Source organism: Limulus polyphemus, unplaced genomic scaffold (assembly GCF_000517525.1).
Source record: "Limulus polyphemus unplaced genomic scaffold, Limulus_polyphemus-2.1.2 Scaffold2713, whole genome shotgun sequence".
NCBI classification, from domain to species: domain Eukaryota; kingdom Metazoa; phylum Arthropoda; class Merostomata; order Xiphosura; family Limulidae; genus Limulus; species Limulus polyphemus.
In genome coordinates this window covers 46,603-65,891 of record NW_013668323.1, presented here as the reverse complement: position 1 = coordinate 65,891, position 19,289 = coordinate 46,603, and the positions used below count along the sequence as shown (strand labels likewise).

Genomic DNA, 19,289 nt, shown 5'->3' with positions numbered 1-19,289 from the left:
ACTCTTTGTTTCACTCTAATATATATATATATATCAAACGTTAGGCCTATCACTTTTACGTTACTTAACTTCACACCAACTATATTCTTTTTGCTTTCATCTGTCTTATACTGTCTGTCTACTGCTTTGTTTCGTTTTTCCTAGCAGTTATTTTGATTTGAAAATAATTATCTCCTAAGAAATAATTACTAATCAAAGGTGCTCGAAGATTAAACAATCCTCCTTCACCCTGCTCGTGGCATAAGGTTACATTTCAATTAATGGTCAGCGGAGAAAAGAGCCGTATGGGCGAAGGGGTAATAGTAATAATTAATAAATTGATTAGTAGAATAATTAGTTAATTAATTAATTAAAAAAAATCCATATATTTATTCCCGTGTATATACGTATGAAGGTGAGGCAAGTAGGCAGTAGTGAAGGCAAGTCCAAGGTGTAGCAGAGGCCGGTTGATCTTTGAAGAAGGAGCAAGTCGGCAACCGATTTTGACAAGTTATCGAAACAAAATGAAGCAAACGGGCCTTTACAGGGCCTGGCGGGGATCAGTGGATCAAGGTGCCAAGGCTGGGATGTATGGATCCAACGCCTGAGAATTAGATGTGGGGGAAACGGGAGAAAACCCACTTTCACTAATCGGGGCCGAATGAGAGCCTGGCTAGTGCCCGAGTGAAGAGCTGACGAGGAAGTATAGATCTGAAAAGAGACTGAAAAAAACAACAACATGTTATGCATAGAGTACATATAATAATGAAGTTATTCAGGATTATGGTATAGAAGTGATGCACTGTAACAGATTGTTAGGGGATAGATATTTGCACCATGGTTGGGGGGGGGGTGGCAATTTTCTGAAATTCGGCTGTGAGTGGATTTCGGTAGATGGCTTTTTTGTAATATTTGGTAGCAAGTTTAGTGATGCGTGTTTGTACAGTGTGTAGTGAGGTGTGCCTTTCGGTGTAGCATGCAGGTGTGTATCGAGGAAGGCGATAAGCGAGACTGAGGAAGGCGATAAGCAGACGTATGACACTGTTTTGAAGGTTTTGTAAAATCCTTGGTTGATTATTGTGCATGTTGCATGTAACCGTTGCGCGTAATCTAGTAAATGTGTATTATTGTTTGTGGTCTGCAACTGTGGATGTGGTGACTTATTTTATTAAGGTAGGCTATACGAGTTTGGATTTTATTATTGATATCTCTGAAGTGAGTGTGCCAGGTTAGATTAGGGTTAATGGTGATACCTAGGAATTTAGCGGATTTGGAGAATTGGATTGGGTGGTCGTATAATTAAAGTTTGTTAAGCCTGACTTGTTTACGTCTTTTGTTAAGTTGTCGGAAGAGTATAATTGCCTGGGTTTTGAAGGGATTGATCTACCACTTGTTGCACCACTGTGTAATCTTGTCTAGAGCTGTTTGGATTTTCTTAGCCGCTAGTGGAGGGTCCCAGGAGATGCTCCATAGGTCTATGTCATCAGCATATTGTGAGGTGTATGTGAGGGATGAGGTAGGTCGTTGACGAAGAGTGTATACAGCGGGGCTTAAGACAGACCCCTGTGGTACACCTGCATTAAACGTGAAGGGCTGTGAGATCGAGGAGTTTATTTTAACTTTGGCAGATCTGTTGTCTAAAAAACAGGATATCCATTTAGTGAAAGTCGTGGGAATCTTTGCGAGATCAGTTTGTATTTGAGTTCGTTGTGCCATACTGTGTCAAAGGCTTTCTGTACGTCTAAGAAGGTGGCAACAGTGGCCTGTAGTTTATTGAAACCTGTGAACGAGATTTTGATTAGGCGGACGAGGTGGTCTGCAGTCTATCTATTTTTACGGCGTGCATTCTGAATGTGTGACAGTGTGTTGTTGTTTTCTAGTAGCCAAAGTAGTCTCGTGGTTATGATTTTCTCCAGGAGTTTGCCGATGCAGTTAATTAGGCTTATGGGTCTGAAGTCACTTGGGTTAATTGATTGGGTGCCTTTCTTGGGTATGACTGTGATGAGGGCTAACTTCCAAGCGATGGGGAGATAGCCAGAGAAAAGGGAGAGATGTGTCATGAGTTTGGGAGATGCATTTTTAAGAACTATGTTGGGAATTTTGTCGTCGCTGGAAGCTTTATTTTTAAGACTTCTTAGGTTGATTTTGACTTCAGGAGTGGTTATGGGAGTGGATATGTCTAGAGGTGAGCTGGGGGTATGGGGTTGGAGAGTGTCGACTGGGAAGGAGGTGGAGAAAGAAGTGGCATTATTTTTGACAAAGATATTAATATGGTCCTGATGTTTATTGTCGAATCTTGTATTCTAAGGGGTTACAAAAGTTTTTCTGAAGTAGCTAGCGAAAAGTTCTGCTTTCTGTTCGTTGGTGGAGGCTGTGATGTTTTCAAAGGTATGCTGTTTGTGTCATTATTTTTTTGGCATATGCTTTTGAAAGTTTTCCAGAAGGTGGATGGGTCAGGTCTGAGGTTGTCCAGTTTGGTGAAAAAGTTATTCCAGTTTACGCGTTGTTGGGTCTTAATTTGTTTTTCTATATCATTTTTGACTGAGTTGATTTGTGTCTTCAGAGTGGGGTTTCTGGAGTTGATGAAGTCTTTGCGAAGCTTGCGTCGGGATAAAATTAGCTTGGGGATTTCAGGAGTTAGTGACCAGTGGTTAGGCGTGGTATTGGTGTGGGTTTTTGGGTACTAACTTGTCTATGACTTGGATATGGCTTGTGATATACTGTGGTAATATTGCTCGATGTCTTCTTTGGTATTAGCGAAAGTTAATGGGGCAGGTAAGATGTTGTCTAAGTGTTGGTTGAAAATGATCCGGTTAACTTTCTTGAAGTTGGGATTGGTGGTGGGCTGCTGGTGTAGATTATTGCGTAGAGTCCAGTTTGGGTTACTGATTTTGAATGACAGTGGGTTGTGGTCTCCGCCAATGTTTTCGTGTACTTTAAAGTTACTAGTGAGGTGTACTAATGCTGGTGGAACTAAGACGAGATTGATAATGCTTTGATTACCGTTGTAATGCGTTTAGGTAGGGGAGTTGTTGTTAATAACAGTGTAGTTGTGTGAGACTGGCGATGATCCTACAAGCAGTGGTAGTGGTAAAAATTTGGAGAAGCATTAAGGTCTCCGAGGATTATTACATTGTTGTATTTTGTTATGATTGAGTTTAGGAATGTAATGTCAGGGGTTGAGTTGGGAGAGATGTACAGGGCTAGGAGTGTGAAATCTGGTAGAGATGGGGTTTTAATTTTACAGAGAATGTGTTCGTGGTAAGTGGAAGTGTTGTGGTTGAAGAGAGTTAGGTCAAGATTGTGGTCATATAATAATGCTATACCTCTGGTATGGGTACTTTTAGGTATGAAAAATATTTTATAATTAGGAAGATGGAAGTTAGAGTTATTGTTTAATAGACTTTCGTTGATAGATATAACTGAGGCGTCTATTTTATTACAAAGATCAAGTAGTTCGTATTTTTTGTAGTTGAATGTTGACATGTAATATAGTTAAAGAATTTGGTGACTTACCCATTATTGATAGACAGGGTATCTGCTTGAGATGAGCTTGTCGATTAATTCTGGTGTAATTCCCCGGACATTAAGGTGTTGGTGGGCTGCTTGGGTGACAACATTCAGGAAGGTAGCCCTGTCGAATTCTGGGTTAGCAGCATCAAACATAATGTCGACTATGAAAGCGACGAGGCTGGCAGGGCGAAGTTCTTGCCGATTCGAAGTAGATGGTTTTTGTTGTTTTGCTGGTTGAGTTTGGCGCTTGGTGACTGAGGCGACCAAATTTCAAGATAAACCATAAGAAATACACGAGATATAAAATCTCCAATTTTGATTGAATCCCTTTCTTTTCTTCGCACCGAAAGTACGAAAACTTTATATGATAGAAAAACATATTTAACTTTAATGTTTTTTTGTTTTTTTCACATTTGGTACACTGATTCATTTTTGCAAACTACAATTAGGTGTCAAATTTTGTCTAAATATAAGCCACGTGTGTTATTCAGTAAAAAACCGCTCAATCCTGACCAAAATTTTTGTGCACGCCTATGCAAAAAATCACGTGAGCTATAAGTCTTAAAAAAGGTGCAGTCAAAAAAGAATTGAGTGTGCAACTTAAAGGAATGTAATTAAAATTGACGGCCAAACTGCTAGTTACACTTATCGCATTGATAATATTTTTACTGCAAATATTCATTCACTAGTTAGCATGGTGGGTAAAACAAAATACGCGGCCTGGCTAACTAGTGAATGAATATTTGCTGTAAAATTATTATCAATGCTATAAGTATAGCTACTAGTTTGGCCGTCAATTTTGATTTCATTCCTTTAAATCGCACGCCCAATCCTATTTTGGTCGCACCTTTTTTCACATCTAAGTTATTTTTTTATTAGATTATATACAAACTTCGTTATTATAAGAGACCTAATGGTATTTCTTTGGTTTACTGACCCAAGTTGTATTTATGAGCCTTGAATAGCGAAACTGCAGTCCATACGGCCAATCAAAGAATGCATTAGGCCTCTACGTCACAGATTCTCTTTTCAATTTCACCTCTGGTGAAAAAGAAAAGAAATCTTTAACATATGTATACAATATGCGTCTTTATTTTTTATGAATTGTGTGACAGATGATGTTGTTGTTTTTTTTTCACACTATAGTAAGAATGGCTGATGATTCCGTTCAGATTCTTCTTATCTGTAGGGCAAGAATGTTCAAATATAAATTAAAATCGTATCTATTCTTATTGTATTTTATCTAAAGTATATAATGTTTGAGTTTAATTGGCAACTTTTAGTCCACGGTATAAAGGATACTAAGTGATTATTTAAATTTGGTTGGTAATCGTCAGATGGCGCTATAGAAGACAAATTGAAAAGTGAGGAAATGTTGAATGTTAAGTAGTATTTAAACATTTATAAATGATTTAGCTCGTGTTTTAATAAAAACCCGTCGTTTTTTATAACAAATTTGTCATAAATAAAAAGAATAAGAGGCATATTTTTGTTGATGACTGCAGAATATAGCAGTAGTTATTAATCGATAAGTAATATTGCACTTGTTATCTCTGAAAATAGGCTTAACCGAGCGAATACAAAACACATTAAGCCTATTTTGTTATTGTTCTAGTGTAAAACTTTGGCAAGCTTAGTTTCATGTCAATGTTTTATGCAATTACAATAAAAGTTGAATTTGAAGGTACTGGGTGAGAAAGCAAAGTTACCATAACGTTTAGATTATAAATAAGCGTTTCACTTGTTTTCGTGTGAAAGAAAAGCAACGAATGTAGCATTCCATGTTAATGTTATAACACAAAAATCGTAGTTGAACCCATTTTATATTTTATGAATCCAATTTATGATTTAGCGATTGTTTTATGAAAGTAAAACTTCGATTAATTTTTACTACATAGGTAAGAAAGAGAAATTATGATTTTTCCTCAGAAAAATTGTGTAGTATATATTCTTTTATGCTAATAATATTATATTGCTAATGATTGTTAGCACTGACAGTTTTGTATCAAGACTCGGTGGTTATATTTCTAAAACTGTTGGATACTAATAATTTATTGTTGCTGATAAGGGTAGTGTTTTTTTTCAAAAATGAGGGCCAAGTATTGCCGTACAATTAAAACGTGAAGTATTGCTTTTACATACGTAAATATGATCTCTCAGACTAACTACTTACTTGAAATTCACTTTTTGAAAGTGTATTTTATACTATTGTGAATATTTTGATACTTAAAATTAACACTCTTTCAATTACAAAATGTTTACTTTTATGTACTATTAATTCTTTACAAAAATATCACAGTGTTACAAGTAGTTTACTACCTCTGTCATAATCACTGAGGTTTAATGCTATATTACAGTCAGGCATATTAGTATATTGTTATATTAATATTACACATATTTGCTCGCATCCACATATAAACCTATCCACCTAAACTTATTAATATCCAAATTGCAAACTCACAGAGCATCATCAATGTAGACAAACCATTTTACAATATAATATTTTTACAAAAGAAATATGTCTACCTAAAAACAAATTCTGTGCTTGGTTTACAGTGTTTATGTGTATTTTTTTTATATTTTAAGGCCATGATTGCTAATTTTATTAGTCCAATAATCTGAGAGATATCCACTTGTAATCTAATAAAACCTTTGATATTTTTATAAAGTAATCAAATCATTTTCAGATCAGTGTATAAGTTTCATTAGTTGACTCAGTTGTTTAGACCAGTTATCATTCTAGTAGTTTTTATAATTTGTCCAGAAGATTGATATAATTCCTACAATAAGTAGACCAAACATGGAAAAAACTTTTAAAAAGTAACTTTTTAGAACACATATATTTTTATGTATATTTATCTGGAATTTTGTTTGTTTTTCTTCAATTGAATAACTGGGAAAAAATGTTTTGCATATTATTTTTGTTATTAAAAAGAGTTTAAACAGTTTGAAATATGTTGAAAATCTTACCTTTGATTGAATGTTACAGATATAAAAGCAATATGCATTATACTGACTGAAACAGATTCTTTTTTTTTTTCAAACTTTGTAAAAACTGAAATACTTGAAGCATCATTTTGGACATGTTACATCATACTTTAGAATACTTAGTTTGCTAGATGATGTTGAGATAAAATAGCAATTAGAAATGTGAAAAGTAATGTTTTTATTGCAATTAGTAGTTCAGAATAGAAGTGGCTTGAACTGTGAGATGTTTTATTGTACATTTCAGTTTTTCATTTGTTTTTATGAGAGATGCCTGAACAAAAAATGTATATTCGATAAGTGTGGATTTTCATTAAGAAATGGAAGTACGTCTTCTGTCAGATAAAGACCATGAAGGTATGTTGCTCTTTGTTATTAATTTTTAGAAACTTGAATTGTAGGTTCATTTTGGCACTCATGAGCAAGAATCATGTTTATGATAGAAAATTGTTATCAAAACATTGGTTGACCATAAAATGTGCAGTCAAAGAGCACATATATATTTATCTTTCTGGCATATTGAACTTGGTTATAGACCTCGTAACAGATCCTGGAGCTTGGTTATTCTTTTTCATAGCAGTGCTCAAAACAATCATGTGACCAGAAAGCAAAAATTCATAGTCATGGTCAAAAGTGGAGCCAAATTTGTGGTTGGAGTGCTAATATACACCCTATTTGTCTACTGCAAAAATTTATGGCCATATCAGATGTAGAATAAATTGTATGTAGTAATTTAGTTAGCATTGTAAGCTTAGGAACATGTTTCAGTCATTATGGTAAAATACTTTGAAAATTAAAATATTGCAAGTGGAGTGGAGAAGTTTGTTTTTAAGTATTGTAGCAAAATACACAATAAATTGAATCACTTTAAAAATAGAGATACTAGAAGTTAAAGAAATGACTTCTCACCATTAGCACTTCCACTTGTTGAAAAGTTTGCAATAAGAGACACACAGCTCATTCTGGGATTACTATGGACATGCCTGTAGATACAGATGGAATTAATTTTATTGGTCAAACAGGACATGGTAAAGACATTTCTGTCACCAGTGAAATTAACTCATATTTATTTTTAGAACATTTATACCAACAGATTAATTCATTTTAGTGATAAGCCTAATGTGTTATACCAATATGAGAATAGTTTTGCAAGAATGCAAAACAAAAATCCAAGGCTTATTAAATAGTTTTTCAACAAATGATTGATAAATGTGTATAAATAAATAAATAGGACCATTTATTTAAAAGTTTAAAAACTAGGTTAGCATACATGTCAACATTTGGAAATTATTTAATAGGACATCAACAACAGGTGGAGGGTGGTGACCATTTTGTCCTATCACATATACATAGCCTATAAATTTGTAAACATATTAAACACCTCTTTTCTTAGACAATACCTCACCTCCACATACAGTGTAGGTATCTTCCTCGTGCACCTGCCAGAGAGATTCTGATACGGTACTTACCTCCTCTCACAAGATTAGCTATTCTTGTTTAGTGCTGCCCTCTATATGCAAATGTTTTTTGCATGCCACAAATCTTGCAATCCCCCCTAGCTGGAATTAGTACATTCCAATGTGTGTCTCATGCAAATCACCATGCATCATCTGTTAAGTAATAGTAACATAGTGTGCTCACATGACGCATGTGACTTCCTCTACACCTCTACAGAACCTTCACTTCAAAGTATGGCAGCTTTTGAGTACAGATGTTTTCTTTTGTGCTTCGCACATCCTATGTAACACATTTTTGATTTTCGTTTGAAGTGGTTCTAATCTTTTTGGTTATACATTACTGCATTTCTCCCAGTTTATTATTGTCGCTTTTCTGCACTAGACAATTTTGTGTAGTTTTTGTGAGTTATGAATTTCGAAGTCAACCTTACCACTTCGGGGGTCACACCAATGACCAATCTTTTTATCTCAGTTGAGGGTAACCCGACTGTGGATCTTTCTGATTTTGTCCGTCGGGAGATTGAATGCTACTTGAGTCACACTTTTACCCCTGACCTTGCCGAGCTCCTTTGGAGTCTGCTGACATTATTCAGTATGACGACGATTTGGATCGTATTTTTCCTTCTCCCGAATTTGCCATTCCTTCCAAGTTCCAGCCTGAAGACTCACCTAGGCCTTTCTCATCTTTCACGGATTTTGTATCTCAGGTTTGTGATGTTTTGTTTCTTTCCCCTCATCCTTCTTTGTTGGATGACCATTCTTCTCAAACATTTTTGGTATTCTTCCCTCTCCTGACATTCAGATCCATGCGGATCACTTTCTCTCCCAGTTAGGTGAAGGGATCAGTATGCTGTGCCCCTCAAGAGCCTCTGATCAGTATGCCCTTGCTTACCATCAGGTGGAATATCCATTTTTGGATCACCAGTTGTTGGGTTCCTTATTACCTATTTGTTAGGCAGCTCCTGAATCTAATGTTAGTGTCACACATGCCCAATATTCTTGCCTTTGTCTTACCCTTACTACCCTTCTCTGGTATCTTTCTTCTATACATCTCCTCTCCAAGGCTCTTCACAGAAATCATGAGGGATTTTGTGCCAATACCCTTCACTTCTGTCTTCCACTTTCGTCTGTATTTCTTCCTCGGCTCTGACGTTAAATGAGTGGTTTCTTTGTTATTGGGACCTTATCTGTAGGGACTCCATTCTGGCTTTTGTTAATTTACCCTCAACTTATCTCAGGGATTTACGTTTTGCACCTTTTTTTCAACATTATGTCTTTGACACCGTCCCAGACAATATTGAGCAGCGGGTAATATCCGCCTGACAACTTACTGTTTATTAAGTCTACAAGTTTTTTTGATGTACTTACCTGTATTGATCAGTTCATGAACTGATAAAAAATCATTGTAAAACTTAAAATAATAAATAACAAGCAATGTTAAAATACGTACGCAATTAAAAACATTTTACTTAATATTATAAGTTTTCACTTACACATTTTTTAGTGAAGTATTTTTAATAAAATAAAGCTTTGTCCATGAATATATTGAGTATTTGTTTTGAATAGTCCATGTACAAAGTAATTTTACATGTTAAAACTAAAAATACTTTTCCTCATCTCAAAAATTTCAAATTTCCTTTGTTCAATCCTTCAAACCTCCTAAATGCATTTCAAAGTTTTTTAATAAAACTTTATAGTTTGTCTGTTATTTTCTCTACTTTATCTCAAAAGGGGATTGGTCAATTTGACCGACCTCATAACAACCAAAAAAAAATTGAAATAAACCTAAATTACCCTTTTGTCTTTTTAGAATGACTTTAAATTGTAAGATGAAACTACATTTGGTTATCCTAAGTAGCTCTGAGTTCGTAGCAGTGTACATCTATTTATAATTAAATTTTATTGCTCTTTGAACTGTGTCTAACTATGCCATTATAAGTCGTAAATCACTTGGGGAATGTGCGGCTCAAGTTACGCTAACGAATTACGTTACCCATCTTCAGTTCTCGTGGGTTACTCGTTAAACATTTTTATTATAATATTATTTATTTTACCTAATCTAATCTTAACAAACCTAAAATGTTCCCTATTTTTACATTTTAGTTACTTTTATAATTATACATAAAGAATAAACATGAGAAATAAGAAATAATATATTTAACCGATCTTCTTTTTTCTTGCTGTCGGGTTTTGAAAAGAATTAACCCTAATTTTTTGTACTAATAATGATAATGCACTTAATAATTTTTTTTAGTTAAATAATACACCAAATAATATAGACTAATAACATGCAAAAAGTAGACAAATTCCCTTACCTCTCAGAATTTTTATGGCTTTCTAACTATGTGACAAGAGCTGTTACAAATTCATCCAAGATAGTTGTTAACTTCCCACGAGAACGTAGTTGGTAGTACTCTGAGTGAAATTGACATCTAACTGTTCAGAACATAACGTTATACAATACATCATTTGATAGACAAAAACCTTGACTTTCTATTGGTTATAGGTAATATATAATGAAACGTAAGAGAGAACTATCAACAAATTATGAAAGAGAGGATGTGGCAGGAGGGGTCTGATTTTCTATTTGATAGCTCTGTAACCAAACAAAATTGAGGAATATAAAAATTATGGTTTGTTTGAGCAATAATGATTTTATAGAGAGTAATTTACGTTTAATTTCATACTTTTTTGAGGGGTGGTGGATAAAATAGGGATGATGACATGCTAAGAGAAAATGTGTCATGTGGGTCACACTAGTGGAAATTCAGGATTTTTTTAAATATTACCTTGTAGAATTAAGAATTAAAGCTTGTATACTATTAAAATTTGGATTTTTAGCTAAGATTTTATGCTATTCTAATTGGTATAACATAAATAAAATAGTAGTTTAATAACATTTTGAATGTAAGACACTAAAATCTTGTGTTGTGTGCAGTAAAAGATACCCGTAGCGATAGGGTTAAGGTCAACATATGACCACTAAAAAGTTGACTCTACGTGTTTCGATGTTGCAATGTCATCTTCGGGACTGAGTTGCAAGACATAAACATATCATATTTATACCTTTTTTTTTTTAAATAGGTCATGTGACGTATGAACAGGTTTACAATTCCCACATGTACTTTTTAGAGAAGATCACCCAACATTTTTGCATAAATATTCACCGGACCTTTATCTGTATTTAATAATACATGATCTTTTTTATTATTATTGGCTATAATATCTTTTGATTGAGCCAATATTACAGTTTTTTTCCACACTACCATATGTTGTGTTTGATGTGCATGTTTTACTATGACTGAATTTTAAATAAGACATGATTATGTCTTGCAACTCACTCTTGAAGATTATATCGCAACGTCAAAACATGTTTTAATTGTGTACCTATTTTAATGCTGTGTGTTATTTATTATTTTAACACTATACACAAGTGCCAAGAAATACTATTCATTATAAAATTTATTGAAAATAACTAGTTTTTGGTCTGTTCGCTATAATTGTTAATAACTAAATTCAAAATTTCATCAGTGTGTAGAAGTTCTTCAAGTATATGCTTCTTCAGAATGGAAACAGAACACTCCTTGTGCTTTGTCAAAAAAACCTTGATTTTTGGGGCTTGCTTTAAGCTTTCATCATTTCAGTAAAATTTTTCTTTTCATATATATGTGTATGTATTTATATATGAGAGGTAACCCCCACCACCTCACACACAAATTATGTAGAGCAGTGTTGATGGTGACTGTAAATAGTATTATGAGTTTCCTGTTTGTAAAATTACTGATAGTAGTAGTTGAGACATTTTACAGCTGATAGGTATTTATGTTCCAGTTCTTGGTTTGGAATACTGTCCTGGGTACACTGATAGCTTTGGAAAGTGGAACACGGGATTTTATTGTCCGAGTCTGGGGAATGAGGAGCCAGTTTACTGCTGTGGAACAGTGACGTACAAATACTGTTGTACAAAACGAGACAGGGAACACAGTCCTGAACCTGAGTAAGTCATTAGTATATAATTTTCAGCCATTCCCAAGATCTTAGAAATTTCACACATTTATTATATTTCATGATTTTCTTTAGATTCAGTAGCATGTTGTTATGATCATTTTGTTTGGGTAATATGAACACAATATTGGTGTCAAGTATATTAAAGTGGCATGTAGTTATTAATACTTTTTTTAAACAAGGGTTTTATAGCTTTGATACAACTATTCTTGTTGTTATTTTGGTTTGTATTCCTTGATGATTTTTTTTGCTTTTATGGTTGATTTTGCCTACTTTAAGATTGATTCTCTTCTTTAGAGTACACTGTCAGATATTTATTTATGTCCTTTTATTTTCTGTTTGCTTTTATGTTATAGATTATAATCTGTTATGTGTTTCTGCTGAATATATTCATACTTTATTTTACTTCAAGCATATTTTTTAACCTTTTGATATTTTCTAGAGCTGGAACTTGAATAGCCTAGCATTCTGGTTTACTTTACAATAATCATCAGAATGTAGATATGTTGTCAACTCAAAAGCAACTTTTTATTCATTTAGATTTGTTTAAATAAAGTTTTACATTTTGTTTTAATGTTCTTTTGGTAGCCAGACATTCATCCTTGCCATAGCTCTTGGTCTTTTATTGGTGATTAGCTTGTTAACTCTTGTGTCTTGTTTCTTCTGCCAACGATGTTTATTTAACAAGCGAAGACATACTGCTACCAATGGAGGTAAGGTTTACATTCAGTAATTTAAATTATTATCTTTTTCTCAAAATTCTTAAATGAATTGGTTTCTGACACAATACCTTACCTCAGCTCACATAATAGCTTTCCCTGATTTGTGCTGCTGTCTATATGCATGTCTTAAATGTGGCCTGAGGTGTTCCCTCCACCAAAGTCTTATCTTCCTTCCCCAGGGAAATCTGTTCCTGAAGATGATGACTTTAACAGCTTTTTTCCTTCTCCTGCTATTCTGCTACTTTCAAGTCTACTTCCTCATTCTTCCTTGACATGGTGTCTCAGGTTTATTACATTTCTTCCTCTTCACTATTCCATTTTGGCCCAGCATCTGATTATTTTATTTTTCCCTTTCCCCAGGTATTTGAGTTTGTTCATGACAATCAATTTCTTGCTCATTTTCAGGCAGGTGACAGCATGCCTCATCCCCCATATTTGGCTGACACACACATGCTTTAACCTACTACATGTCTGAGTTTTCTTTCCTGGACACTCAGACTCTGGAATCTCTTATTCAGGCATGGGGTTGTGATACTTTCCTTGCCTAATATTCCAATCTTTGCCACACCCTTGCTACTCTTCCTCATTTTCATCCATTTGTCTCCTTTCTTAAGTTATCCTTCGTTCCTCTGGGGTTTTTTCGATGGATATGTGTTCCCTATTTTTATCCACATTGGTGCATTTATCTTCATTGGCTTTATCCCTCCACACATGGTTACTTTATTGTTGTGAACTTCTAGCATAGATGCACTTCTAACTTTTGTGTGTTTGCGTACTTCTATTCTGCATGACCTTCATCTAGTTCCTTCTCTTCACAAGCCAGTATTTGGAGATATCCCTGCTTCTTTAGAGTCTCGTGTTGAGGCAACATGCCAACATTCCTCCATTTTTCTCATCTCTTATCTGTCTCAATCCTTTTCTGCTCCTGTGCCTGTTTCTCATCCTCTGGCTTCCTATCCTCTCCCATATTTCCATGTTTTGGCTTCTATTTGTCAGATCTTCCATCGTTCCAATCAGTATCGTCGTTGACTACCCCATAGGTTCTGGCACAGTATGGGCATGGCTGTCCTAATTTACTCATCTATGGCAACTTTTTGCTGCAGATTGTGAGATTATTCAGGTTTTGGCAGATGGCCTGAATCTTTGTTTCTCCTCTCCTCTGTTGTCTCCAGTTCCCATTTCTTTCCCTCCTTCCCAGGAACCACTTTATTGCTAGTCCCTTTCAGGGGTGATTTTGGATCTCTTGCAGAAGAACACTATCGAACACTATCCTTTTCCTGAGCTTTATTCCCATCTGTTTGTTGTCCCCAAGAAAAGTTGGGATTGGTATACAGTTATTGATCTCTTGAGCCTAAATTGCTTCATCAATCTTCTTTGTTTCACTGTGGAGTCTTTTCTCAATCTCTAATTTTTATTCACCCCAGGTCTTTAGATAATCACGGTCAACATCTCAGATGCTTACCTGCATATTCCTATTTCTCCAGCATCAATACGTTGCCATCGGTTTGTTCATGAGAGTTGCGTATTTCAACTCCATGCTCTTCCTTTTGGTTTGACATTGGCTCCATGTGTTTTTTGTCACAGAGTCAGAGCCTTTGCTTGTCATATTCATAACTTGGAACTGCAGTTTCACCGTTACATGGACTACTGGCTTCTTTTGATTTTTTCCTACCAGGTGTCTCAACAACATACCCATCTCTTTCTTCAGGAGGTGGTACGCTTGAGATGGCTTGTCAAGCTGGAGAAGTTACATCTCACCCCCACTCAATACTTATCCATTTGGGAGTGTTTTTCAACTTCTATCTCAGCAGGGCCCAGCCTTTTCCTCTTCATTTGTGAGACATGGAACACTTGGTGTCCAAAGCCATTACTTCTTCTCACACTGCATATGAGGTTCTCTCTCTTTTGGGAACTTGTGCTACCATGGAAGTCCTCATCACTTAGGGTCATGCACACATACATTGTCTTCGGTGGGTGTTGCATGATCAGTTGAATCTTGTTCGGGATCCCTTGGACTCTGCCATCCACCTTCCCTACAGGTCAAATTTGCCTGGTAGCTCAACAGAGACAACACCTCGGCTGGTGTTCCTCTAACTTCTCCTTGTCTGGATTTTCATCTGGTTATAGATGCATCTTTGATGGGATGGGGGCATACTTGGATGATCAAGAGATAGCCAGTCATTGGTATGTGGTAAAATCATCTCTCCATATCAATATCTGGTAGTTATTGGCTGGAGCATTGGATCATCCCTGTGTTTTGTGGGCACCTCATCCTGATACATTCCGACAATTCAACAGTTGCCACATATATCAGTCATCAAGGGGGCACTCAATCTCTTTTTTTTTTCTGGGCCTAACTTATAGCCTATCACTTCCAGGATGCTCTGAATCTGGTCACAGATCGTCTGTCTCATCCTGACAAGATTCTCCCTGACAGAGTGCTCTCTTAATCCTCAGGTGTTCCAGTGGCTATGTTCTCAGCTGGGTACCCCCTTTTGGATGTGTTTATAACACACCTCAAGACCAAACATCTTCTGTTTTGGTCCCCTGTTGTGCATCATTCAATTTATGATGTGATGCATTCAGTCAGGACTAGTGTGATCTTTATCTGTATGCCTATCCTCTTACCCAGCTTCTTCCATGAGTACTATCACTTATTCAGTTTGCTCCATGTCAGGTCTTTCTAGTTGCTCTGTTCTGGTTGGCTAAACTGTGGTTTCCACTCTTAAGCCTACTACAATTATCTTCTCCCTTTCTGCTTTCTCCTTCCTTATTTCGTAATGTCCATACTCCGTCTTCACACATGGGATTTGTCTGGTCCTTTGCAAGATACTTTGAACTTTCTTTTCATGTAGCCTTCCTTATTTCTCATTCTGTTCGTTCTTCCTCCTTACTTATTTACCAGTGGCCTTTGCATCATGGCTTTTCCATTCCAGACCTACCATTTCCCACATTCCTGACTTTTTCACCTGGCTCTTTGACAATGGTTTGTTCGTTTCTACCATTTCAGGCTATAAGGAGGCACTGCCCAACACTTTTCATTTTTCAAGCTTTTGGCATCTTTTCCTCACCTGTTCTTTCTCTCTTGTTTATATCTTTTCCCCTTTTATTCTCCCCAGCCAGTTGGCCTCCCATATTGGAATTACAGTGTTGTACTTCATGCTCTTACCCTCCCTCCTTTTTAAACTTTAGGTTCTTTTTCTTTATACCATCTTTTCCTTAAGACCTATTTTCTACTCCTTTTTGCTTGCAGACATTGGATGTCAGAATTATATGATATTGATGTTTTCTGAATCCTTTACCACCATTCCAGTGTTTGTTTTAATTTTGATTGTGTTTTTTCCCAAAAATCTCTGCAGTGAATGAGGGAAATAACACATTCACACCTTTTTCCATGCAGTCCACAGCTCATTTTTATTCTAAGTCTGATCCCGATCACCTTCTTTGTCCTGTGTGAGCTGTTTGTTGTTAGGTCACCAATGCTGCTTTTTTGTGGTTCCACTTCCCAACTCTCTATCCATTAAAATTCCTCCTCCTCTACCAGGTATCTCTACTGTCACACTTACAGGTTGGCTCCATCAGTTCATCCGTCTTGCTTATACTTTGTTGGACAGGAATTCTTGTTCCATATTCCAAGTTTCCTGTCACCAAATTCATCATCTCTCTCTTCCTCTGTCTGCTCACTTTAATCATCCATTAGAGGTGATAATACAGCTGGCATGGGGATTATGCTTCACACCTTCATTGTGCATTACCTGCATCATCTGGCCATTTCTTCCTCATCTGGATATCATTTGCTGCCCCTTACCATTCTCCATATCCTGTATTGACTCTGATTGGGTAAGTTCTATTTTTATATATTTCACTTTTACAGTGACCTCTTTTTACATCTTAGGACCCTTCTTAGTGGCAAATGGTGCCTGTCCAGGTGTACTGAAATTTAAATCCACACTAGGTGACCTAAAAGATGTATAATTATCACTGATGAGATAGGGTGTTCCACAAGACTGCTCAAGGCTTCTTGTGGTATATTGCTTCATAAATAAGGTCCGTTCTAGACCGTTCCAACTCATGGACTGTCATGAGTAAAGCAGTGTCAGGATTTGCCTGCTTTTAAAAATCGGGTTTTTGTGGTCATCCATTGCACAGTCTTAAGGTTTTGCATTCCTGCAGACTTTTTATTGTGCCCTCCTCTCTTTTAGTGGTATATGGGAATCCTTGCCACTAACCAGCTTCTAGGTACTAGGGTGGTGGACCAAAGAGGCTGCCTCCTGAATGTGACCTCTTCCACTCAATAGATAGTAGGGTGGTGGTGTTCTGTTGGTGTAGATGGTTATTACTCTCCTCCTACCACAGTCCAGATGACAAATACCTGTTGTCACTTAGTTTTGGACTGGAAGAATCCACCACATGCAGTTCACCCCTCTGTCTGGCTTTTCCCCATCCTACCACTGCCTGGATCTTGGTTCGTGGGCAGTCTGGTGTTGAATCACTTTAGGACCAGCCAACATAAGTCCTACAGCAGACCAGACAACACCTTCCCAATGATGCTTGGTTTTGGACTGGAGTGGACCCACTGAGAATGGTCTGATGCAACTCTATATCATCTGGCGCATCTGTTCCTATTATTGGAATTGCATCTTTTCCACCCAAATTGGCAACACATATCTTCACTGTAGGTAAAGAGTATACTGTGGTACCGATGAGGTGCAGTCACTCATGGGTTCTCTTCAGTCACCTTTTGAATGGGGCTCATCTAGGTACATTTTGCACCAGTCCCTCTACTGTTTCAATGTGGGATTCTAGTTATTATGTGAGCGGAGGCAAAGTATTGTGTCAGAAATTAATGTTTTCCAACACTGATACTTAGCTCCATTCACACTTCCTAATCTTCCTTTCCACTTCCAATGTGCCTTTTCTTGCCTAATTTCAAAGGTATGAGTGTGATCTACAATATAGATGGAGTCAGCTGCGCTAGGAAGGTGTGTCACACTCCTGTTAGTGGAGGGTTTTCTCGTGCTCATTTGCATGCTACAATGCAGCAGCACTATGTGTAAACACATGAATTTAGGTGGGAACCTCAAGGCTATTGGCAAGCGAAAATTGTGCATATAAAGGGCAGTACAAATTGGGCAAAGCTATTATGTGAGATAGAGAGGTAAGTATCTGTCGGAAATACATTTTATTGTAGCAAAATGTTAACTTTGAATAATTATTTCTCCCAAGGGTAAATATGACAATAGAATTAAGTTTTACATCTGATTTCTTTTTTTTGCCCCATAATGAAAAACTTACAGTCATGAATAGAAGTAAGGCTTACATGTGTAGTATACAAATATTACATACTTTATTTTCCTATGTTGAACATATATATCATATTTCCAAAATCTAACATTTTTTTGTAAGTTCCATTTAGAAAAAGTTAAATCCAGTTGAAGTAACATGCTAAATTTTGTCTGAAGTGTTATTTTTTCTAGACTTTCTGGTTAAGGAACTTCCTGCTGTATAATGGAACAGTTGCATTGTATCCTACTTCATATCTCCAAAATATTTAAATATTTCTAGGTTCTGATGTTGAACAGATTAAACCTAGTTGAAGTCAAGTGCTAAATTCAGCTTCATGTGTTACTTTTTGGAGACTTCAGTGTTTCATGGTAGAGTTGCACTGTATCTTATTTGACCTTTTGTATTGAGGACTATATTATGACTGGCACAGGGATAATTTCATATTCCGGCCTGGCATTGCCAGGTGGTTAGGGTGCTTGACTCGCAATCTGAGGGTCGCGGGATCGAATCCTTGTCCCACCAAACATACTCGTCCTTTCAGCCATGGGAGCATTATAATGTGATGGTCAATCCCACTATTCATTGATGAAAGAGTAGCTCAAGAGTAGGCGGTGGGTGGTGACGACTAGCTACCTTTCCTCTAGTTTCTCACTGCTAAATTAGAGACGGCTAATGGAGATACCCCGAGTGTAGCTTTTATGCAAAATTAAAAACAAAACAAACAAATTCATGTTCCATTGCCTACTTTGTAATTGGTTAGATAGAGAGAGATTATGTACTGTTTAGGTAGTGTTGGTGCTCTCATATTAATTTCATCTTATGAGAACACTTGAGAGAATTAAAACTTGCTGTTAAAGCCTCCTCATTGTTTCACTGTGTTACCTATCTGCTTGTGATGAAAGCTTCCTTTCAGTTTCATTTCCAAAACAAGTTTTAGTATACTCTCATTCAAATACTTTATTTTATTAAATTTCTTTTACTGTAAAATACAATAAACTCTGTCATTGTCTTTTTCATTTCACCTGTAACAAACTACTGTCTTTCCACATCCTAGATTGATAAATCTCTAGTTTTTTGCAGAGATTGAGTACCAGGATGTTTGGTTTTTCCTTGAATTATCCCTGATTTAGTCAATCAAATGAATTTTGGTACTGTCAAACAGAATCCAGTTATTGCAGGAGTGGTAGTTGATTTGTGTCCAAGACCTTTATATACTTTTTTCTGTGGCTCCTCATAAGACTCCTCAACGTGGATTCCTGTACGTGATGAGGGGACCTCCCAGGGAAGGTTCTGTATTTTCAGTTACTTTCTCTGGGATCTAAACATCCACCCACGTGTTTGC

At 36.3% G+C, this 19,289-nt stretch overlaps 1 protein-coding gene across 2 annotated transcripts in view; it reads left to right on the top strand.

The window, feature by feature from the left end:
• The window catches only part of LOC106467704 (membrane protein FAM159A-like), a 76,816-nt gene that overhangs the window by 17,913 nt on the left and 39,614 nt on the right, over positions 1–19,289 (top strand). The window contains exons 1-4 of one of the 2 annotated variants that reach the window (XM_013928081.2): positions 4,832–4,856; positions 6,725–6,834; positions 11,766–11,931; positions 12,528–12,652. In XM_013928081.2, the coding sequence (XP_013783535.1) occupies positions 6,798–6,834; positions 11,766–11,931; positions 12,528–12,652 (328 nt within the window). In that variant the 5' untranslated portion in view covers positions 4,832–4,856; positions 6,725–6,797. Of the gene's footprint in view, positions 1–4,831; positions 4,857–6,724; positions 6,835–11,765; positions 11,932–12,527; positions 12,653–19,289 lie in introns of those variants that run through there. The other variant, XM_013928082.2, reaches the window with a different exon arrangement.